This window comes from Notolepis coatsorum (assembly GCF_963971535.1).
Source record: "Notolepis coatsorum genome assembly, chromosome: 6".
Classification (NCBI taxonomy): domain Eukaryota; kingdom Metazoa; phylum Chordata; class Actinopteri; order Aulopiformes; family Paralepididae; genus Notolepis; species Notolepis coatsorum.
The window spans coordinates 127,154,962-127,178,226 of record NC_140170.1 but is presented as its reverse complement, the minus strand read 5'-3'; the positions used below and the strand labels follow the sequence as shown (position 1 = coordinate 127,178,226).

Sequence of the window (23,265 nt, the reverse complement as noted above, 5' to 3'; positions counted from 1 at the left end):
GGAAGTAGACATCATTATATATAAAAGCTGAGTCATTCAGCTCAGTGTTAGTGACCAGTCATATAAACTCTCTGAGGGAATATTTCATATTAGTCAATAAATATGAGAGTATACAATAGAATTGGGAATTAAGGGATTGGAGGGAAAAAATACAGCCGAAAGACGCGAGGAGAGAAATAGCTAAATCGTCTCTATGGCTTTGAGAGGCTTTTCTGGCCCAATAAGATTAAACAACAATATCATCATAGCTACCAACCGACCCTTCTCCTAGTGGTCATTCTTGGTACTTCAGGGCAGTGCTACAAAAACAAGTTAAATGATCTATTTAACTGATCTATACTACAGAAACAGATGCTAAAGATACTCTAAAATCTCTCTCCACATCAAGCCCCATTCAACACTATCTGCCTCACAAATAGCCCACGTTGACAACAGATAGGAAGAAAAGGACAAGAGAGAAAGGAAGGAAGGAAGGAAGGAAGGAAGGAAGGAAGGAAGGAAGGAAGGAAGGAAGGAAGGAAGGAAGGAAGGAAGGAAGGAAGGAAGGAAGGAAGGAAGGAAGGAAGGAAGAAAGGAAGGAAGGAAGGAAGGAAGGAAGGAAGGAAGGAAGGAAGGAAGGAAGGAAGGAAGAAAGGAAGGAAGGAGAACATAAATCAGAAGGAAAAAAACTGCCCTCGCATCAGCGAAAACCTCATTCATCCCACCACTGGCTAAACCTCAGTGACACAAACCCAAACCTATCTTCCTCAGTATGGCGCAAACTTCTGTCTCTCTGGTTTCTTCATCCCGTTGGCCGACGAGGAGATCTTGGCGGTGTAGGATGCCAGGGCTGCTGCCGCCGCCGCCGCCGCTGCGTGAGCCGGCACCTGGCCGGAAACCGTCGGGACCGACCCGTGCATCATGGGGGCACCCATAGCTGCTGCTGCTGAGGCAGGGGGGGTGGAGAGTGCCAGGTAAGGGATGGATTTCATTCCCAGGAGACTGGAGAGGGGGAGGGCGTAGGGGTTGCCCAGGATGGGAGCGTGGGACATGGCGGCACCCATCGCTGCCAGGGGGGAGGAGGAGGAGGAGCACGAGGTGGGGGGAGCAGGCTGGGTGAAGCTCATGGTCAGCTCAGGCGGCATGGAGGAGGACTGGGCGGTGGATTTGGCGGTCTCTAAACTGGAGGTTGGGGGGGAAGGAGGTAGGAGGAGGGAGGAGGGAGGGGGGAGGGAGGGAGGGAGGGAGGGAGGGAGGGAGGGAGGGAGGGAGGGAGGGAGGGAGGGAGGTGGAGGGAGGAGGGTGGAGGGAAGGAGAGGGTAGGGATAAGGGACAGGGAGGTTTGAATGGAAAGGGTTAGAAGGTTAAATTAAAGACATGTTAAAGAAAGAAATCGAGAGTACAAAAAAAGTAAACCGAGAAATAAAGAGGACATTTGGAGAGTGAAAATAATAAAACAAAAAAACAAAAAAAACTGAAAATCATAAAAAGAGAGGTGTGTTTTGCTGGAGGTTGCAACAGATTATTGTAGGGGGGGTCTCGGCACGGATGGGGGGTGTGCTGTATAAGTCAGGGTGATGGCTTGGGAGGGGGCTTGGGGAGGAGGAAAACACAACCATTATAGACACATTAGGATCAGTCCTCTCTTAGACAGGGTCCCTGTTTCACATCAAACACAGCAGGACTGAGGCTCATGAGAGTTCTCACTAAAGATCCTCAAAGAAAGTAAAAATATTCAAAACGTGGTAACGCATTTTCGTAACCCCCCCCCCCCCCCCCCCCCCTGGATTCCTGCCCAAAATGCAGAATCAAATTTGGGTTGCTTATGCTGTTTTGCATCCCCTATTGACCCATCTCAAACGTGTTTGAGGAAAGCAACAGTTGTGATCGGAGGATCAAGAAAAGAGGGCAGAGTTTGAGATATGGCAATTGGATTAAACCATATGCATTCTATAGGAGGGATGTAAAACAGCTACAAAATGGTCACTGATAGAAGGTGTAAATGTGGGAGAGTTGGGTTAAGTAAAAGTGAAACGATAGGAGAGAGCACTGCAGAGTGCATCCACATCACAGGTCACCTTGAACCTTGTTTTCTCTTTACTCCTTAGAGGGAGAATGCCACCCATTTTAGTTCACATTCACACATGTTCTTCTTATTGTGCCCCTGGTTCTGACTTCTTGGAGCTATAACATTAGGTTGAGTTCTCCCATTTATTAGCATTGGTAATTCATATATATATATAACATTATACATAAATATATAAAAATGTTCCGGGAGGTTTTAATATCAATCATCTGCTGTTCAGCCATGTGCTAGCAAGCTGGGCCGCTGTTATGCCTATTTAAAATGTATGCGTTTCCTTTTCTAAGCAAAACAGAAGGCAGAGAAAAACATACATAATCCTAACACACGGTTAGACATAATGCAATAATATCAACATCCGCTGTCACGTATGGTATGTTGAGCGACTGGTACTTTTAGTTGGTGTAACATTTCTAAATCTTCTCCTGAATACTAAACTAAACGAGCCTTCAGTCAGGAGGCATCTCTGTTCATACATTGGTATTCAATACAACTAAAATACCAGGAAACGGAACCGGCTGTATAACACATGTACTTTGCGGAGCTAGGGGGTGGCTACTTGGGCTCAAGCCCTGAATGTTTTCTGAAAAGCCCCGAATCTACTTTAAATAAAAAAAAAAAATGTGTGACAATTAATCATTGTTACATGAAAATATGTTTGCACCAGATTTAGCAGAAGCTAATTTCCATCTGTAGTCTATGCAGCTGCTAACTGTATTTGAGTGAGTTAAGTATTGGTGTTATGGTTAGGGATGTCCCGATCCGATCACGTGATCGGCGCCGATCACATGCTTTTCAGAGGATCGGGATCGGGATATTTTTTTTAATAAAAAACGGCAGTCAAAAAATTTTATTCAACAAACATGACCATGTCCACGTCTTAAACTCATACGGAGGCCTTAGTTTTGGTTTTAAATTACATATAATATATCATCATTAATGTATTTATTGTCACACAGAGCAGAATAATTGTCCACAACAAACACATTCCCTTTAATTTACACCGTTGCAACAAACACATTCCCTTTAATTTAGACCTATACACGCTCACATCACAACAACACGTCGCTCCCGAAACACGGTTATCCACTGACTTGAGCAGCTAGACAAATGTCAGAGGTTTGGAACTAAGCATTTTAAAATAGAAAGTCAAGCCAGTCCAACAGCGCAATGTTTGCAAGGAGGACATTCCGCGTGGAGGAAAAACTCATGAAGCAGCAGGCTGGAGGCGAAGTTTTCAGACTAACTTTTCACCTGGAGGATAACATCAATTATTTGCTGTGACTGAGGATTATCGTCGGCGTTTCAGACCAGAATGGAGCAAATCATTACGTAAGTCGAACACTGAATGTATACTAATGTGCAAACATATATTGAAACTTTTAATATTTCTCATATGAAGCACATTTCTCAGGGTGAATGTAATAACAAGAGCCTCCGCGCTTGCGCCCCTCGAGGGACTATCTAGTATTAGGCAACAGAGGGGCTTGTCTTGCTCCGCCAGTTTCTGACAAAAATGCGTCAAAATGTATTACTAATGTGAAAGATCGGATCGGGAACGATCGGGATCGGTAGATATTTAAAATCACATGATCGGGATCGGATCGGGAGCAAAAAAAGGCGATCGCTAGTTATGGTAGAGTCAGACCTAAGCTTTAAATCACAATCAACAAGTTGACAAAAACATAATTCTTCCACCTTAGAAACATAGCTAAAGCCATTTATAAATCAAAAGGACGCTGAAAACCAGATCCATGCCTTTATCTCAAGCCGACTCGACTACTGTAATGCACTCCTTACCGGCCTCCCGAAAGAATACGATGATAACTATTTTATTGCAATGCACTATTGCATTATTTTATTCTATTTCTTTCAAATGTTGAGATTTATTTATCAAAACACGAAAACCTTATAGAACAAGGCATGTGGAGCATGACTAAAACAAAAATTACAATTTTGGTCACTTTTGGTCCTGGCGCTCAACGTTTGGCGAGTTAACCCTAGATCTTAGATCCTAATATGAAAAACAATGTGATTTCAGGGCTCTACAGTGCGACCATTATTGCTCGCATATGCCCCTAAAAATATGTGTGTGCGAACCTGAAAAATCAATTACTCGCACGGTGTGCGAGTGCAGATTACAGCCTCATTCGTTCTTTTTTTTCTCCGCTGCGAGAATCGTTAAAAAACTACAAGTCCCACAGTTCACAGCCGCATAATCGTTCCAATCACAGTAGAGTTTCCTGTGGTCACGCGACTGGAAACTGAAAGTAATGATCAGCGTCTGTCTGAGTCAGACAATACAGCCATGTCGAAGCCCATTCATTTTTATTTTGCGCGAAACATACCAGAGAATGAGAAGTCAGGCGAGGCAGCTCATGTTACAGAGGTGATAGTTAACGTTAACGTTAACCAAGATACTGAAGCTAGCCAGCATGCTAGCGAAGTTGGCCAAGCTAGCGAGGCTACACCCACTACTACCCCCACTGTAGCACCCAATGTACCCACTGTAGCTAGCGAAGCTACACCCACTGGAGCCGGAGGGAAGACATACAAATTTAACGTGAATTGGCTAAACATTTCCCCATGGCTAGAGTTCGAAAACAATGTCATGTTTTGTAAATATTGCAAAGTAGGATCGATGCATTGCGATGCATTGTTACACCCCTACACCAAAGTAACTGGCCCACTGTGTATGTGTGTACAGCTAACTTGGCTAGCGTTATCAACCACAGAGGTGGGCAATAGGGTCCAGCTGCAGCGCCGGGCGGCCAGAGTGCAAGCGGTGTGACGTCGTAATTGGCCGAATCGACTGTCAATCAATGGTCTACCTGACACACAAACTCATAAACAATGTTTCTGTACTGGAGGTGTACAGTATTTCAATAGGCAACCCTGAAAGGATTATTTTTCTAGAAGAGCAACACTAGCTCCCCCCTCTACTGATGGCCCTGGTGGTAATGCCAGTGTCTCCTTTTTGTTCAATGTCACTGCCTTTCTTATTAGGCCTAGTTGTTGGCTACAACTTTGCCACAGTAGGCATTAATCACTTAATTAATAGTTCAAATGTCTGTGTCCCATTCCCGTTTGCACACGCAGATGATACACACACACGCACACAGTGGGCCAGTGACTTTGGTGGTATGTGCTATTGCACAGATGTGTGTCCCGTTCCCGTTTGCACATGCACGCACAGTACAAATATACATTTATTAAAAAAAAAAAAAAAACTCTGTTACTTGACATATTTTCACTGTGCTCCTAAATATTTTTGGGTGCTCCTAAATTTCTTTGTGTGCTCCTAAATTTTTTCATTTAGGAGCACCTGTGCCCCTAGTGAAAAAGGTTAGCGTAGAGCCCTGGATTTAATGTTCTATGTCTTACCTTGACTTTGTCTATTTTGCTGCTATCTATTTTATGCTTTATGTCTGCACTTTATGCATTGCTCTTGATCTGCCAATGTTGTGCTCATTTTATGCCTGTCTTTTTTTACTGCTGTGAAGCACTTTGAGCTGCAATTCTTGCATGAAATGTGCTATACAAATTATTATTATTATTATTATTATTATTATTATTATTATTATTATTATTATTATTATTATTATTATTATTATTATTATTATTATTATTATTATTATTATTATTATTATTATTATTATTATTATTATTATTATTATTATTATTATTATTATTATTATTATTATTATTATTATTATTATTATTATTATTATTATTATTATTATTAATTATTATTATTGTTTGCTTCATTAATTAAAGGGTGTGAATTTAAGTGTTATCTAGTGCCTTTTGTCCGCTTTAAGGTGGTGGTATAAGTTAAAGGTTGTGGTGTCGAAGTAAAAAAAATCCTATTCCTATCTGGGCTAAACCCCGGATCTCCTACAATCCTAAATCCGCCCCTGGTGACAGTTCCTGTGTGTTTCTCCTGCAGTAGGAGCAGCCCAGCCACCGGGTTCTGGGGGAACAGTTAGCTTCTGACAGCTTTAGGGTTGCCACCTTTCACTAATAGAAATAAGGGACACCTTATTATTTTAGCGAAGCTGAAAGCGAAAATCTGCGGATTTTGTAACTATTTATTATTATATATTTGTTTTACTTTATTTCGGTTTTAGGGTTAGGGTTAGGGTTATGTTATTTAATTATTTAGGGGAGCCAGCCCCCCAAACTCCTGAAATGCATAGAAAACAAACAGTCAGCACTGTTGTAGCTGAGGTTCTGTTTAACCGTGTGGTATACCTGTGTCACCTCAGCTGCAGTAACCTAGAGGGGAGGAGTGGGATGATAACATTTTAATGAAATGAAATTGAACAGTATGACTTTTATATTGTTGTCTGAACACTATTTATTTATTTATTTATGTTTAAGTATTTTTGCATAAATGTATTTATGTATTTATTAACCGTTAATCCATTATGAATAATTCCGTTTTCCAGATGAGCATAACACCATAAGAGTTTAAATGGGCACACTATTTAATTATATTGATTAATATAAATACACGTTTATTTATTAGACTTTAAAAACTCAACAATATTAGTCAACTGAAATAGCCTAGACCAGTGGTTCTCAAACTGTGGTACGTGTACCACTAGTGGTACTTGGTGGTACTGCTGGTGGTACTTGAAAACATTTACAAAAAAGCAATTTTTTTTTGTCAGGCCACTGAACTTAGAAGCAGGCCAGGCCAGTGTTTCTGGTTGCGGCGGTGCAATAGTTAGATAACCTAAGTGAGGAACAACCAGGAGATCACTGTGACAGAGAGTAATGCAGTCTAAACAGTCATACATCTTTAATTCAACTTCAGCCTTGATCATAACCATTTATTTTTAGATTTTTTGTAATGTCAGATAAAAAATGAAGTACTCCCACAAGAGTTGGTGTTAAATCTGACATTACAAAAAATCCATCAAAATCTGTGTTGCTGCTAATCATTGACACATGCCTAGCCTGTAATAATCCCCCCCAGAAAAATGTACTTTGCATTTGATATATTGAAAATATTTTACTTTTTTTGTGTTTTTTTAACAATAATTTGTGATGCCATCACACAAACTGGCATTTAAAGGGTAAACATTCAAAAATTTATTGAATATGTGTTTTCTTTTCTTTTTTACAATAATTTGTGATGCCCATCATAAACACTGTCATTTACAGGGTAAAATTTCAAAAATGCCTGCACCAGAATGCAGGAAATTAAGTTTTTGTAACAAAATAATTGTTGTGTGTGTGTGTGTGTGTGTGTGTGTGTGTGTGTGTGTGTGTGTGTGTGTGTGTGTGTGTGTGTGTGTGTGTGTGTGTGAGAGAGAATGACGGACAATTGCTTGCTGTGTGAGAGAAAGAGAGAGAGAGAGATAGAGATAGAGAGAGAATTAAGTACATTTGCTGAAATACAGTTGTTCTTAATTTTCTCACTTGCTATGTGAGAATGTTAGTTATTATGTTCTCAATGCCCCTTGCATTGTATGAGTTGTGTGGAAGTGTTTGCTAGTTCTAGTGCTATCCCTTTGTAAATTGTGGCTGTGTCTGACAAAAGTTAACAATAAATAATGGTATTAGGAATACATTTGCCTCCTGCGTGAACTGTGCATAGCTGAATAGACTGTATTTTAACGCCGGTCATATGGTGGTACTTGGAGAGCCAGCTACGTTCTCAGGTGGTACTTGGTGTAAAAAGTTTGAGAACCACTGGCCTAGACTATGCCCACATCAGCAGCCAATATGTAGGCTCCTGGCTGCCAGGGCAGGTAAATAGAAATACTGACATCTAGTTAAAAACACAACCAGATAAATAAGATGTAATATCCCATACCGAATCAATCTCAGGAAATGTTTCAGTCATGAAGAACTGTGAAACCTGTGCTTGGGTCCTTTGAGTTCTTATATTTCGGGAATATTTTTGTTCTCCTGAGGCATTCTGTTTGACGTCAGTCAGTCCACCATGCGCCACAGAAAAACACACCTACATACTTTGCAGTTTGCTTTATAAACATCTCCACTGACGCTATCAAGCCAGGCGTTTGCCAGTTCCCACTCACGTCTGTACTTCTGTAGGCGTTTTGTCTTTTTAGGATGCGCCGGTGGAGTAGTGTCTGCTGTAGACATTTTCAAACAGCCCGGTGATGCAGTGACTGAGCTGAGCAGAAGTAACTTGAGGATTGGCACAACCGCACAGAACGTTTTAGCAACGTGAAAGCGCGAATTCTCATTGGTCGTGAGCTGCTGAGCGCACGCCCATCATACCAGAGTTGCCAAGTCTGTTTATTTTCCACAACTTTTGGACACAATTTTGCTTGTTTTTGTAGGTCGGCTGGCTCATTTCTCTCACAATACTGGCAACCTTAAAATACGGGACAAAGTGCGTCCCGTATCAGTTCAATACGGAACGCGTTTTTTAGTTTCCAATTACAGGACGATTCCGTTTTTTACGGGACGGGTGGCAACCCTAGACAGCTTCCTTGATTGGATGGTAAGGTCCAGACAGAGCAGTTCCAAGGCAAGAATAATCAACAGTAGATAAAAGGGAAGCAGATTGGTATTGGTATTCTCCTCTATTCATCACTGTCGTGCCACAGAGCCTGTGCCATGCAAATGTGCCACCAATGCAAAGTCACAGTGATATGATTTTGGAGAAATTTCGTATCATAATTGTATATGTCCTGTAAAACTGGAAAGAATTACAGTCGACACAGTGCAAATGTGCTGTTGTTTGTATTTCCTATTATGTTTCTAGTGCAATGCTGTCCTACCAGCAAACGAAGGTTGCAGTTGACACAATGCAATGCTGTTGAAAGGTTATGCTGCTTAGGTTGAGGTTTTGCCCACCATAATTCGATAGATTAATAAAGAAGAAGAATTTGTTATTCCTATGCACATGCGTTTGTTATCATGGAGACACATCTTCAAGCTTCTCCACTGAAAGAGAATACAGACTCAGGGATATTTTCTTGTTTAGCTGTTAGAACTACAATTGAAATAGAAATTGTAGTCCAAACATATTCACCAATGTTCATCATCGGGTCTTGAACATGGATTACTCCAAGCCAGATCCACATGTCAAGTGTTCTAATATGTCCTACCTTTTATTTCATCTAGGAGATACAATTTGATGTCGTTTCACCTATTAATTGAAAGGCTATAACTCAGTGGTAGCCATCGAAGAAGCCATGGATCTATCCTGCATTAGTACAGTGGAATGTTCAAACAACTCAACACCAGTGCAGACAACGTACAACAAGCATGTAAAAGGTGGAGGCTTCCAGTGGCTTTATTATCAATCATAATAGATAGAATAGAATATCTTTTATCTATCAAGCACATTTTACATATACCTGAAATGTATCCTCTGCATTTAACCCATACCAAGCGGTTAGGACTAGTTAGGAGTGATGGGAAACCATAGTCCGGTGCTTGGGGTCCAACTCCAGCCACAGTGTATGTACGTAGCATGCATGTCTTTCTGGTGTGGGGAGAAACCACCTGGAGGAAACCCACGCATGCACGGGGAGAACATGCAAATTCCAATGAGAGCTACTGTAGGACTGCAGCCAATGTCCTTTGGTTTTAATTAAACCTGCACTATGTAACCTTTTAATGAAATGCAGCTTGTTTAGCAGTCTATATAACAAAGTTGGGCCGGGCAAGAGAAAACAAAGGTTATCCTATAACCCTAGTTACATGAGTTCTTGTGAGCGTTCTGCTCTGTGGGATGACCTCATCGTTACCTATTGTAACCTTGAAAGCTTCCGCTACATGCACCTTCACTTGTCCGGCCACACCCATTTCCACCTATGCATATAAGCGAGGGGCATGACCGCGCTTCTTCCTTCCCGAGTCTTGACCTTCATTCAGAAGACAACCAGGAGTCTTCAGTGAGTGAGAGCAGAACGCTCACAATAACTCATGTAACTAGGGTTATAGGATAACCTTCGTTACATTTCGTTCTTGTATCTCGTTCTGCTCTGTGGGACACAGGAACGGAGCAGGACGTGGAGAGCCCGACAAATGTACCCGCTGAGGTCCCCTTACAACCATCAGAACACTGGGGAGGGTCCGGGCCGCGTGTATGCTTTTACCAACGCAGTTGTGTTTCCGCGTTTTGCGCTCTGATTGGCCACTGACCTACACGCGTACGCCCCCCCTCGCTATCGCCTTTGGGGCGTGAGATATGAAGACAGATTTAACTGGGTATAGGAAGGCAGTAATAATAAACACTCGAAACAGCTATTACCAGACAATTACAACAGCAGTGGTGCCTGCTTCAAATGTCACGTATTATAGGCTATAAGCCTGTGTAGATCTATTCGGAATAATAAACATATACACCCTCTAGCAAAACATGAAACAATGTGATCCTATCTCCGATAGAGCGGCTGGTCGCAGAGACGCGAGTTGAACGAACACATCGGGAGGAGAATGCATGAATGAATGAACCTGATGTAAACAAGACAAAAGTCTTTCTCTGGTCTGCATCCCCTTAACAATTGTGTGTATTGAGCCGTACTGTATTGTACGATAGAGCGGCTAGTCGCAGAGACGCTAGTTGAACGAACACATCGGGAGGAGAATGAATGAATGAATGAAAACTTTATTTAACAGATTGCAGAATGGGTACAATACAGTACGGCTCAATACACACAATTGTTAAGGGGATGCAGACCAGAGAAAGACTTTTGTCTTGTTTACATCAGGTTCATTCATTCATTCATTCTCCTCCCGATGTGTTTGTTCAACTCGCGTCTCTGCGACCAGCCGCTCTATCGTACAATACAGTACGGCTCAATACACACAATTGTTAAGGGGATGCAGACCAGAGAAAGACTTTTGTCAAACGAAAGACATATGCAAGCACATGCTCGCTTCATTGCTTCGAAAAAGCCAATAACAACAGCTAACCACCAAACCGTGGGATCTGGGACTACGTTTGTTTAAAAGACACGTCCACCTGAGTCCCTACGGCTCCGTTTCATAAGCAAAAACTTGCCGCCCGCCATATTTTACCTTACCACGTAAAGTAAAAACATATACGAGGCGAAAGAGGAGCAGTGCCCTTAGCCATGTGCTGATGTACATTGCTTTGAAAAGCCAAACACACAATAGCAAGCCACCAATCGTGAATTCAGGGTCTACGTTTGTTAAAAAAAACGCATCCACATGAATCCCTGTGACTCTCTTCACAAACAAGAAATGCCGCCCGCCACATTTGAACTGCACCAGAAAAAGGTAGTGGGTAGTGGGCCCCCATTGTTATTTCGTACGAGGCATACACAAAATACATAGTGAAAAGATCACACGTTTGTTCCAACAAAACTTGCCACTCATAGAGGGACTTTTTATTTGAAAACATAGTATTTTGAGGGGGGGGGGGGGGGGGGGGGGGATAGGGGGCTAGGTGAAAACCAGGAGAACGGGGAAGAGGGGTAGAGGGAGGGGGAACACAGCCAAGGTCTAGTCCCTCGCTCGTCACCTCTAATGCCTGCTCGACGCTGACGCTAGTGCGTAAGGGAATCCCCCCCCAACCAACCTCACGTAAAATGAAGAGACATACGAGGTGAAAAGGAGAGTGTCTCCAGCCATGTGTTGTTTTTCCAAGTGAACACATATGCGAGCATATGGCCATATGCACGTGTCATCGCTTAGAAAAACCACAACATGAAGCTAGCTACCAACCGCGAGCCCTGGGTCCATGTTTGTCTAAAACTTGGCCACATGAGCACCTGCAGCTCCATTCACAAGCAAGAATTGCCCCATTACACTCATACTCTCAGTTCGAGGCATACACAAACACTTTCAGTTAAATGTTTACACGCTGCTTCAATAAAAACCCGCCCCTCCTCTCTTTATTGATGGGGGGGGGGGGGGTGGGGGTTTAGGTTGTAAAGGCGAAAAACAGAGGAAGAGAGAGGTGAAGGAAAGGGGGGGGGATACAGCCTCCTAGGCCTAGTGCCGCTCCCCTTACCTGCTGCCGGGTGCAGCGCATTCTCCTCGAGGTGCGTTCCATCTGCCGCCTCTCTCTCCATGTTTACGTCTCGCGTCTCAGGCCTCTCGCCATTTGGCGTTGGGGAATTGAACCCGACTTTTGCCAGCGAGGCATCAAAGATGAAACCCCGCCCCCTCCATGTAACACTCTGGGATGTAATGGTAGGAGAGCGCAAGGCCCTCTCTGGCACCAGCTCTTCCGCAGAACCGAAGGGGTTTATATCCCCCCCCACGGCCCGCATACTCTTCCTCCTTCTACCAACCACCCGCCCTGCCTGCTCACCACCGCTCTTAACGGCGGGAGCAAGCAGGCGGAGAGCTTGTGCCGCAATCGTCTGCCATCAGAGAGACAGCACCCGTGTCGAGGGTCCGTTTGATGGAGACGCCGGAGCTAACGGCCTTCGGGCGGCACTACACTCAACGCCACATGCCACCGGGGCGAATGGCGGAGGTTGGGAGGAGGGAACGCTGGTGGAGCCCCAAGAAGGGCTTCTCGAGTCTTGGTGGTGATGCCATCTCGAAGAAACAGCAACAAGAAAAACTATAAGCTAAATTTCCACTGTCTAAAGTGCGCTTGTAGCCAAACACTTCCGAATGAAAATATGAGGGAAGGAAGAAGCGCGGTCACGCCCGTCGCTTATATGCATAAGCAGAAATGGGCGTGGCCGGACAAGTGAAGGTGCATGTAGCAGAAGCTTTCAAGGTTACAATAGGTAACGATGAGGTCATCCCACAGAGCAGAACGAGATACAAGAACGAAATGTAACTCTCCTAAAAGTGATGCATCAAACACAATGAAACAAGCTATTTTGGTCAGGTATGACCAGTGCTGCAAAATCTGTAAAGTTTAAGTTTAAGTTTGTTTATTATAATTTTTTTACCCAGGGACAGTGCACATTAATGAACATCTTCAGTTTCTACATCAATGTAAATGTGCCAGATTTGAGCTAATTAGCTAGTTTCCATCTGTAGTCCCTGCCTACCATGCATGTCTTTATGGTGTGGGGGGAAACCGGACTACCCAGAGGAAACCCACGAGAACACAGGGAGAACATGCAAACTCCACACAGAAAGGCCCCCTGCTGGGGTTCAAACCCAGGACCTTCTTGCTGTGAGGCAGCAGTGCCCAAAGGCCACATTATCCTTAAGTTTTTAAAACCGAGTTCCATCTCATGGCCACAGGGTGCCAATCTTAGTGCAGCTTTAAAGATGAATGCTAACATGCCATTTGTGGGAAACTAAAGGACATATCTAAAAAAAAAATATATATATATACAGTATATGCCTAAAATAATGTTAATGCTTGTGATTTACAGCTTGAAAAGCGGAGAGACACTGCTTGGAAGTCAAGTCAAATACCTTATTCTTCAAAATACCCTATTCTTTAGTCCTGATTGAAACATGTTCAGAGAGTGATTTAGTCTCTGCCTGCTGGTCATCCTGAATGACACTGAAGCAGGCGACAGACAGGGGAGGGATTTTACTGCCGTCTGCCCGTCTACTGATTAAAAAGAAGGTGAAAAAAGTAATGGGAAAGAGCATATTTGTCATGGATACTCTAGAGTCTCTCACCTTCCCTGCCCTGACATTTCAGATTGAATATGGCTGACCTACCAGCACATCTGCCACCGACGTGCTGGCGCTTGCGTGTGTATATGTGTGTCTGCGTGCATGGTGTGTGTGTGTGTGTGTGCATGCAGTGTGTGTGTGTGTCTGTGTTTGTATGTATGTATGTATGTATGTATATGTATGTATGTATGTATGTATGTATGTATGTATGTATGTATGTATGTATGTATGTATGTATGTATGTATGTATGTATGTGTGTGTGTGTGTGTGTGTGTGTGTGTGTGTGTGTGTGTGTGTGTGTGTGTGTGTGTGTGTGTGCGCGTGTGTGTGAGAGCATGCATCCATGTGTCAGTGTGTGGGTGCGTGCATGTACGCCTGTATGTGTGAGCTTGCCTGTGTTGTATATATGAGTGCTTGGGTGCAAATCTGCTTGTATGTGTGTACTATGTACAAGTGTGTGTGTGTGTGTGTGTGTGTGTGTGTGTGTTGTGTGTGTGTGTGTGGTGTGTGTGTGTGTGTGTGTGTGTGTGTGTGTGTGTGTGTGTGTGTGTGTGTGTGTGTGTGTGTGTGTGTGTGTGTGTGTGTGAGATTTGTCCAACCTATTCTCACCCTGTCAGTGACGGGACGAGTAGGGAGTGAAATATCAATTTCATCCTGGCTCCAATCATGAATTTGCATATTCATGGACATGGCATTTTGTATTAAAACAGCCTTACAGGGTTCTATGAATCCCATCTCTCTCACGTTGAGAGCATGATTAAATGGATGGATAAAGATGAAACAAACGTGTACTCTGTACCTTGAGTATTATAGGCTGAGTTTGAACGCCTAATCATTTATAATTTCATAATCCTCACATAATGGATTCTACAGAAGTGCTTACAGTAGAAGTTCCTAATTCTATTGCATATGCAGCATGCAACAGCAAATTCATTTTCCACTATTCCTCTGCACACAAGATTAATTGTTTGAAAGATTCAAATTTTGTTCTCCTTTTCAGCCGCCCGGGGGGACAAGAAGCGATCTGTCAACAGATTGAGTCACACATGTTTTGTATATACAGTAATTTCTCCTTTAACCTTTGAGGAAGAACGGGCTACAGCAGCAGCCATACCACTAGGGCAGAAGCAGGAACGATACATGAAACGGAGCTTCTATCATGGCTACCACTGTGGCTATGGTTTGAAAATATCTCTCATATCTAACAATATCTTCAACAAAAAAGGCACACTTAATTTAGACTGGCAACCTCAATGGCTTATTAGGTGCACTAGCATCCATTATCCTTAGTATTACAATTTACCATGCAGCAATGAGGCACTGAGCAAGGTTGAAGGCAGACCTATTATCAAGACTCTTACGGCCCAGGCACACCAGCCACGCACGCATGCACTCGCGGGTTCCGCGCGAGAATGCACGCGTGGCTGGGCACACAAGTCCGACTTCAGAGCGGGCAAAAGTGCGCGGAGGAAGGCACATTTACATTGGAACAGCTGTAAATGCCTAATCTATTGCGAAGTCAGTCCCTGTTTGAAGATTTTTTAAAGATTTCCAGTTCCAGTGTTCTATTGTCCATTTTGCTTATTATATAATTAATTAGAATGTTAGAATTCATTTTAGAATGATGATCAGTGTGACTGTACTCCTGAAAAAGTATAGTAATATAGTTTATTTGTATTGGGGGTTGAACAACATCTATATGTGTGGTAATAATGCAGATATTGAGTGCATTTCTGTGAAAATATGTGTGGCGCACGCCTCTAAATTCAACCAAAGCGAAACCGATCGCTTCCAGCCCACGAGTCCGAGTCACGCGCCTGTGCGCGGCCGGTGGGCACAGCTACGTCTGTTAACATGGGAGCGAAAGTGATGCGCTGGTCGCCCAACCGCCTTCGTGCACGGCTGGTGTGTCTGGGCTGTTAGAGTCAAAGGCCCTATTTCCATCTTTTTTGAGGCATTCGCAAGTGCAGGTGTATAAGCTCAGGGTGCTGGCGCACATGGGTGTATCCAACTTATTTTTGGTAATTTGGTGACCAGAGATGCAATCATCAATCTTAAAGCTAGAACGAAGATAGAGGAACCATTGGAAACGAGAGGAATTCATAAGTAGCAGCCATTTCATGCTAGCCTCTCTACATCACTTCATCTAAGTCATTTAGTGGGCGAGTCTAAATGGTTCTCTTTTTTTCTTCTTCTCTTGTTTCCACATTATTTGTTTCTGGTTGACTGTACATGGTCCTCATTCCAAACCATTGAAAATCTTACAAGTAGCACCTTTAAATATCTAACTTTAGTTGTTGTTAGCATTAAAGCTTACCATGAAGTGATGAGGTACTGTGCCAGGTTTATAGCGATGGGTGTGCCAGTGATGGTTACGTGGCGATCACTGGTGCTGTCCAGCTGACTGCCAATCTTGATCTGGGCACCCGACACCTGGCGGATCTCATTTATCTTGGTTCCCTGACGACCAATGATTGAACCAATCAGCTGTGAGGAGAGAAGGAGAGGAGGGGGTGAGAGAGGGTGGGGGACAGAGAGAGAGAGGGAGATGAGAGGGGTGAATGAAGATACTTATAATAAGAATAACAAAGCAATCAAGTACTGCCACTGTTGAGTTACAAAGTAGTTGGATAGGTTAGAAGGCTCTCACAGGTGGGGTTCTCTAGATGGGAGTAAAGGGGGAAGAAGATGTGTGTGTGTGTTAGTGTTGTCACGATACTGGAATTTCTAACTTCGATACGATACCTTGAAAAGTATCGATATTTGATACCATTTTCGATACTACGGGGAAAAGATTTTAATCTTAAAATGTAAATGTCTTTATTCATTTATTTTATTTTATTTAGCTTTTGTTGCTGGTCGATTCTCCTCACCTTCTCTCTGGTATTATAAGAGAAGAGAAATATAACACTTTTAAAACCCTTTGTTTTAGGGCTGGGCGATATGGCCTAAAAATAAAATCTCAGATTATTATTTTTTAAATCCGATTTACGATTTTAATCGATTTTTTTCTCTTTGTTTATTTGTTTATTGTTATTTGCACTTACAAACATACATTCTGTAATAAAATAAGTAAAAGAAGAACAGTTAAAATGTGCAGGAAAGGTCAAATAACCCAAGGGCTTATAAGCGACCTCCCCTCTTAAACCTAGGATACACAAAAAAAATCCCCCCCCCCCCCACATTATGCACAAACACACATGCGCATATCCCTCTCTCATACACACAGATACATACAATACAGCATTATACAACTATTATAATGTTGGGACAAAAAATTAAAAAGACTTTACACAAATACACATGGATACTGTAGTTCTTTTTTAAGCTTACTTTTAAATATATTTAAAGTGTTTCTATTAGATTTTGTATATCATTCCACATCACTGCACCTTGATAAACAAATGAGAATTTGGCAACAGGGGTCCTACAGAAAGGAATGCAGATTTGTTTCTCTTGAAAACTAGAAATCATTCAAATAACCTTTGTTTTTATTTTAGACAAAAAAAATATCAAACCAAGATGAATTTCCCTATTGGGATTGAAGTGCAAACCTAACTTTCACCAATCTTCTTTTAAAAAATTTAAATAATAATAATAATAATAATAATAATAATATATATAAAAGGTTACTCTTGATCAAACAAAGATGAATGTCCCTATTGGCATTAATAGTGCAATAACTTGCTTTTTCACCAAACTTCACTTAAAACAAATAAAAGGTGCCTCTTGATCATCAAACATAAAAATAAAAGGTGACTCTTAAAAAAGAAAAAAGATTAAAAAAAAGATTTTTTTTTGTTTTTGAAAATCGATAGTGCAGAACGTATCGATATTGCGGGAAATTAGTATTGAAACTGTTTTAAATATTCAGAATCGATATGTATCGAAAAATCGATATTTTTGCCCGGAAAAGCGATAATAATATTATAAAGACCAACCCGAAGACTCATGAAAAAGCACGTCCTGAACCCGACTTGCTGGAGGCTGCTGCCCCTGAACCCGACCTGCCGGAGGCCGCTGCCCCTGAACCCGACCTGCCGGAGGCCGCTGCCCCTGAACCCGACCTGCCGGAGGCCGCTGCCCCTGAACCCGACCTGCCGGAGGCCGTTGCCGCTCAACGCTCCATCTGGCGGCAGCTCTGCCAACAAGGACTGCATGAACTTGAGGATGGAGGTGATCGACGGACCAGGAGACGTCTAAAGCCAGTACATGAAGCCAGTACCACACGTCTAGAGCCAGTACATAAAGCCAGTACCGCACGTCTAGAGCCAGTACATGAAGCCAGTACCACACGTCAAGAGCCAGTACATGAAGCCAGTACCGCACACGTCTAGAGCCAGTACATGAAGCCAGTACCACACGTCTAAAGCCAGTACATGAAGCCAGTACCACACGTCTAGAGCCAGTAGATAAAGCCAGTACCACACGTCAAGAGCCAGTACATGAAGCCAGTACCGCACACGTCTAGAGCCAGTACATGAAGCCAGTACCACACGTCTAGAGCCAGTACATGAAGCCAGTACCACACGTCTAGAGCCAGTACATAAAGCCAGTACCACACGTCTAGAGCCAGTACATGAAGCCAGTACCACACGTCTAGAGCCAGTACATGAAGCCAGTACCACACGTCTAGAGCCAGTACATGAAGCCAGTACCACACGTCTAGAGCCAGTACATGAAGCCAGTACCACACGTCTAGAGCCGGTACATGAAGCCAGTACCACACGTCTAGAGCCAGTACATGAAGCCAGTACCACACGTCTAGAGCCAGTACATGAAGCCAGTACCACACGTCTAGAGCCAGTACATGAAGCCAGTACCACACGTCTAGAGCCGGTACATGAAGCCAGTACCACACGTCTAGAGCCGGTACATGAAGCCAGTACCACACGTCTAGAGCCAGTACATGAAGCCAGTACCACATGTCTAGAGCCGGTACATGAAGCCAGTACCACACGTCTAGAGCCAGTACATGAAGCCAGTAGCACACGTCTAGAGCCAGTACATGAAGCCAGTACCACACGTCTAGAGCCAGTACATGAAGCCAGTACCACACGTCTAGAGCCGGTACATGAAGCCAGTACATGAAGCCAGTACCACACGTCTAGAGCCGGTACATGAAGCCAGCACCACATCTACAGCGGTTCTGTTGGTGTCAGACAGTGTGGATTGGACTTCACAGCCATTAGAAGACTCACAAGTGTAGCACACTGTAGCACTCAACACTTTGATGACCATTGTTACTCAGCTGATAGAGTTGTGCCCTTCCTGCTGACTTGTTGTACAAAACGTGTAAGTCGCTTTGGATAACAGCGTCAGTTAAATGACAAAATGTAAATGTAAAATGTAAATGTAAGTAGCAGAGGCAGGATTGTCATTGTCGTACACGACGGACAACCTTAAGTTAAGTTAAGTGTCAGTATGTGACTGTGTATGTGTGCATGTATTATTCTGGACCCGCTCAGGGTCTGTCATCATGGAGTACATATCTCAACAATAGACTAATAGATCATCAGGTTCAGTTTGAAACAGAAATATCCCAGCATCACACCTGGACAAGAGGCAGGGGAACTATGTGAGAATGCTGTTCATCGACTACAGCTCAGCATTCAATACCATAGTCCCCTCCAAACTCATAGCCAAGCTCAGGGACCTGGGCTTGAACTATGACCTCTGCCAGTGGGTCTTGGACTTCCTGACGGGCAGACCCCAGGTGGTAAGAGCAGGCAACTGCACCTCCTCATCCATCACGCTCAACATAGGGGCCCCCCAGGGCTGTGTTCTGAGCCCCCTCCTCTACTCCCTGTACACACATGACTGCGTGGCACAGCGGAACAACAACACAATCATCAAATTTGCTGATGACACAGTAGTGGTGGGCCTGATCTCTGCCAACGACGAGAGGGCCTACCTGGAAGAGGTAGAGAATCTGTCACAGTGGTGTCAGGAGAACTGCCTCTCCCTGAACGTCAGCAAAACAAAAGAGATGATTGTGGACTTCAGGAGGTCGGGGGTCAAGGACTACAGCCCCCTCAGCATCGACGGGGCACCGGTTGAGAGAGTGAACAGTTTCAAGTACCTCGGAGCCCACATATCCGAGGACTTGACATGGACCACACACATTGACAGTGTTGTGAAGAAGGCACGACAACGCCTCTACTTCCTCAGGCGCCTAAGGAAGTTCCAAGTCAGTCAGAAGATCCTTAGGAACTTCTACTCATGTACAATAGAGAGCATCCTGACTGGCAACATCACCTCCTGGTTTGGGAATAGCACTGCACAAGACCGTAGCAGACTACAAAGCAGACTACAAAGAGTGACACGTTCAGCCGAACGCACAATTGGAGGGGGGCTTCCCACCCTCCAGAACATTTACAACAAGCGGTGCAGGGGGAAGGCTAAGAGAATCATCAAGGACTCCAGCCACTCGAACAACTGCCTCTTTGAACTGCTGCGGTCAGGCAAGCGATACCGGAGTCTTAAGGCGAGCACAGAAAGACTCAGAAGAAGCTTCTATCCCCAGGCCATCAGGCTGCTAAACGAACAATAAACACTATGCAACAACCATCAAATGCACACAGCACACACCCACACACTCACTTAAACAAACAACACACTGCAGCACCCACTCTCCACACTTTAGATCACACAAACACACTTTATATTTATTGATAAAGGATTTGCACTACAACTCGTACACCTACTGTAAATTGTACCTAAATTGCACCTCATCCCATTTCTGCCTTGCACTATATAGTATTGTATATTAGTACACTGCATAGTATATTGTATAGTATATGGTAACTCAGTTACGTCTATTCTGCATCGAACATTGTACATATGTCTATACTGAACACTGTGACCTCTTTTTTACTTCTAATTTACATGCTATACTATGTTATTTTATTTCATACTTATCTTGTCTTGCACAGTCTCTGGAGCGTAACAGTAAGAAGCATTTTGTATAAAAGTATTCTGTACTTCTGTATGACAACTATTAAAGAAACTTGAAACTTGAAACTTGCTTGCTCTAAAACAAACAACGAAAAAACACCCACACTTACCCCTGAAACAGACTAGAAGCGTGGGCAGCTGTACACAAGGGCACTAGCATATGTTGGCACTAGAGCAAACACACCAAGCATGGAGTTTTTTTATAGAAATTCTACAGTATATTTCTATGTATTTCCATGTCCAGCATGCTGAGAAAAGAGCCTTTTATCCCTACAGTACTCCTCCACGCATGTCAGGTGTAGAAAGTGAAGCGGCTGTGCGGTCCGCCTCTGTGATATGCCTGTTGTCTGCTGGAAGGAAACACACCCCATAATGATTTAAAGATGAATGCCACTCCTTTTAAGATTCACATTATGTTCTTCCTGTCGCCCAGGACAGTTAAGTCTTACTCTTACTAAGGCTCAGCTTCTTCCCTCAGGCTATCAGAACAACGAACACTGATCTCTCCACACACTGCACTCGCACACACACAGACGCACCATAGGTCACTTTAAACACACAAGAAAATGACACTTTAAAGGAAGGAAAAGGGACACTTTAAGAAAATAACTTGTTGTGATTGTTGCATAGTAGCCTATAGTTAGTAACAGCAAGTATAGCATATGGGCATAGAAGAAAAGCTGCACATTGTATAGGAGTGTACATAGGATCCAGTGCCTTTAAGGCGAGACACCCCAACCCCCCCCCCCCCCCCTCTCCTAATAGACAGTCTCCTCCCCACCGTATGTATCTTTTTTCTCCCACTGACCCAACCCCTCCTAATGTACAGTCTCCTCCCCATCATATGTATATATTCTCTGTTAGGATCTATGGGTAACAGTACTGTATATTTGCATATCATATATGTCACAAATGTAACAGTACTATATACCTGTATGTCATGTATGTCCCTATGCCATAAATGTCATGATGTCATGTATGTTGTGTATGTCATAAATGTCACTATGTCTTTCTCTGGTCTGCATCCCCTTAACACATTCCCGCCCGACAACGTATATATCCGTGTTTCGAATCCATGCTTAAAGGACCAACCACGGATATCTCCGTGGCAAGGTTGTTTTGGCTTTTATTCCATTTTAATAACCTATTCAAGGTCGCCGAGCTGCACTGCAGATGTACCCTACTCTTTGAATTCGAAAAAGTGCATTACCGACCAGATCCTCTTGGGGGCACTGTATCGATAATGCAGTGTTCCCTGTGGCAGAAGTTGTCTTTTTTTCTGGATTTCCAATGTTGCACGGAATACGTTTTGGATCGCGGATTTCACTATGCAGTAAGGGAATATATCATCAGCCAATGGACATATCGATGTACCAGATGGCGATCGATAACTGGGAAATGGTCTGGGGGATCCAACCGGCTCATGGTAAGATCTTTTTCACGTAAATTACATGCTGATCAGGGCTTGTTATGATACTCAACCAGCCGATCAGCGTATGTGGCTACTGAGACGAACACGGTTATTGGTAATCAATCATCAAAAACTACGTCCCCCGCCCCCCCCCCTCCCTTTCATGCATTCATGCTTGAGGATCGTACCGATCATATGCAGTTTGAGTTTTAACTGTAGCTTCTGTATAACCGAAATGCCATTGGATATAACGTTAGTAGCTATTAGCCCTTTATCCAGCCTTCCAGGAAATATACTAGACCAAATCTCGTATAACGCTTATATTCAAGACGCTATAAAATGAGAACGTATTGATGCATTTTTTTTTCTTTAAGCCATTTTGAAGGGACGGTTTATGATCTCAATTGACAATGAGAATGGACAGATAGCAATACTAAAGTATAGATTTAGCTCTACAAACATCCCCACGGACTGTGCAAGTCTGTTTACATATGCTGGCCGTCTACAGTGATTTTAGACGCATCCAAATGGCCCGCCAATGTGTTAACAATTGTGTGTATTGAGCCGTACTGTATTCTGCAATCTGTTAAATAAAGTTTTCATTCATTCATTCATTCATTCACCCAGGTGAATAAGCAAATATAATGTTTTTGGTTGATTTTGAGATTTTGTTAAATTTTGCTTCCTAAACATGTCTTCTATGAAACTAGTGAAAATAAAACGTCAATAACACACATTTAATTGTTTATTTTACTTCATTTTGCTTGATTGCATCCATAATGTGCACATATTTAATGGGGAAGTGCCTCATTTGCATATATAAACATAAAATTCTGAAAACTTGTAATATATTTTTTCTTAGTTTATATGTACATAACAAACTGGGAAAGTTTCATAGTTTCATATCTATTCAAATATTTTTTCCCAAAAATGAGTTTTTATGCGTTTTTCTTACACACTTGGGTATAAATGTACCATTTACATAGCACCTACACACACCATACTTTCCACATTTCTTCCTATATATACCCTGCACCTTTTTCAGAGGGGTTTGTTGATATATCATTCATAGCCTGATTTATAGTACATTTAGATTAAAAAAACCTGACGAAAATAGATTTCTTTTACGACGGTAGACAGCATTTCCTGATTTATGGGATGATAAAAAGACATATCCACAATCCCCTCTGGACAAAGTTCACTGTGTTATGTGTCAACATAATGAAACACATTTTCTTTTTTTTTATCCACATTTTCTCCCATTTTCTATTT

At 42.8% G+C, this 23,265-nt stretch overlaps 1 protein-coding gene across 1 annotated transcript in view; it reads right to left on the bottom strand.

Moving 5' to 3' along the window:
• Positions 1-705: 705 nt before the first annotated feature.
• The window catches only part of LOC311230491 (poly(rC)-binding protein 4-like), a 259,895-nt gene continuing 237,335 nt past the window's right edge, over positions 706-23,265 (bottom strand). The window contains exons 14-15 of the mRNA XM_084316780.1: positions 15,943-16,112; positions 706-1,161 (exon numbers count right to left, since the gene is read on the bottom strand). Of these exons, the coding sequence (XP_084172906.1) occupies positions 747-1,161; positions 15,943-16,112 (585 nt within the window). The 3' untranslated portion in view covers positions 706-746. The remainder of the gene's footprint in view (positions 1,162-15,942; positions 16,113-23,265) is intronic.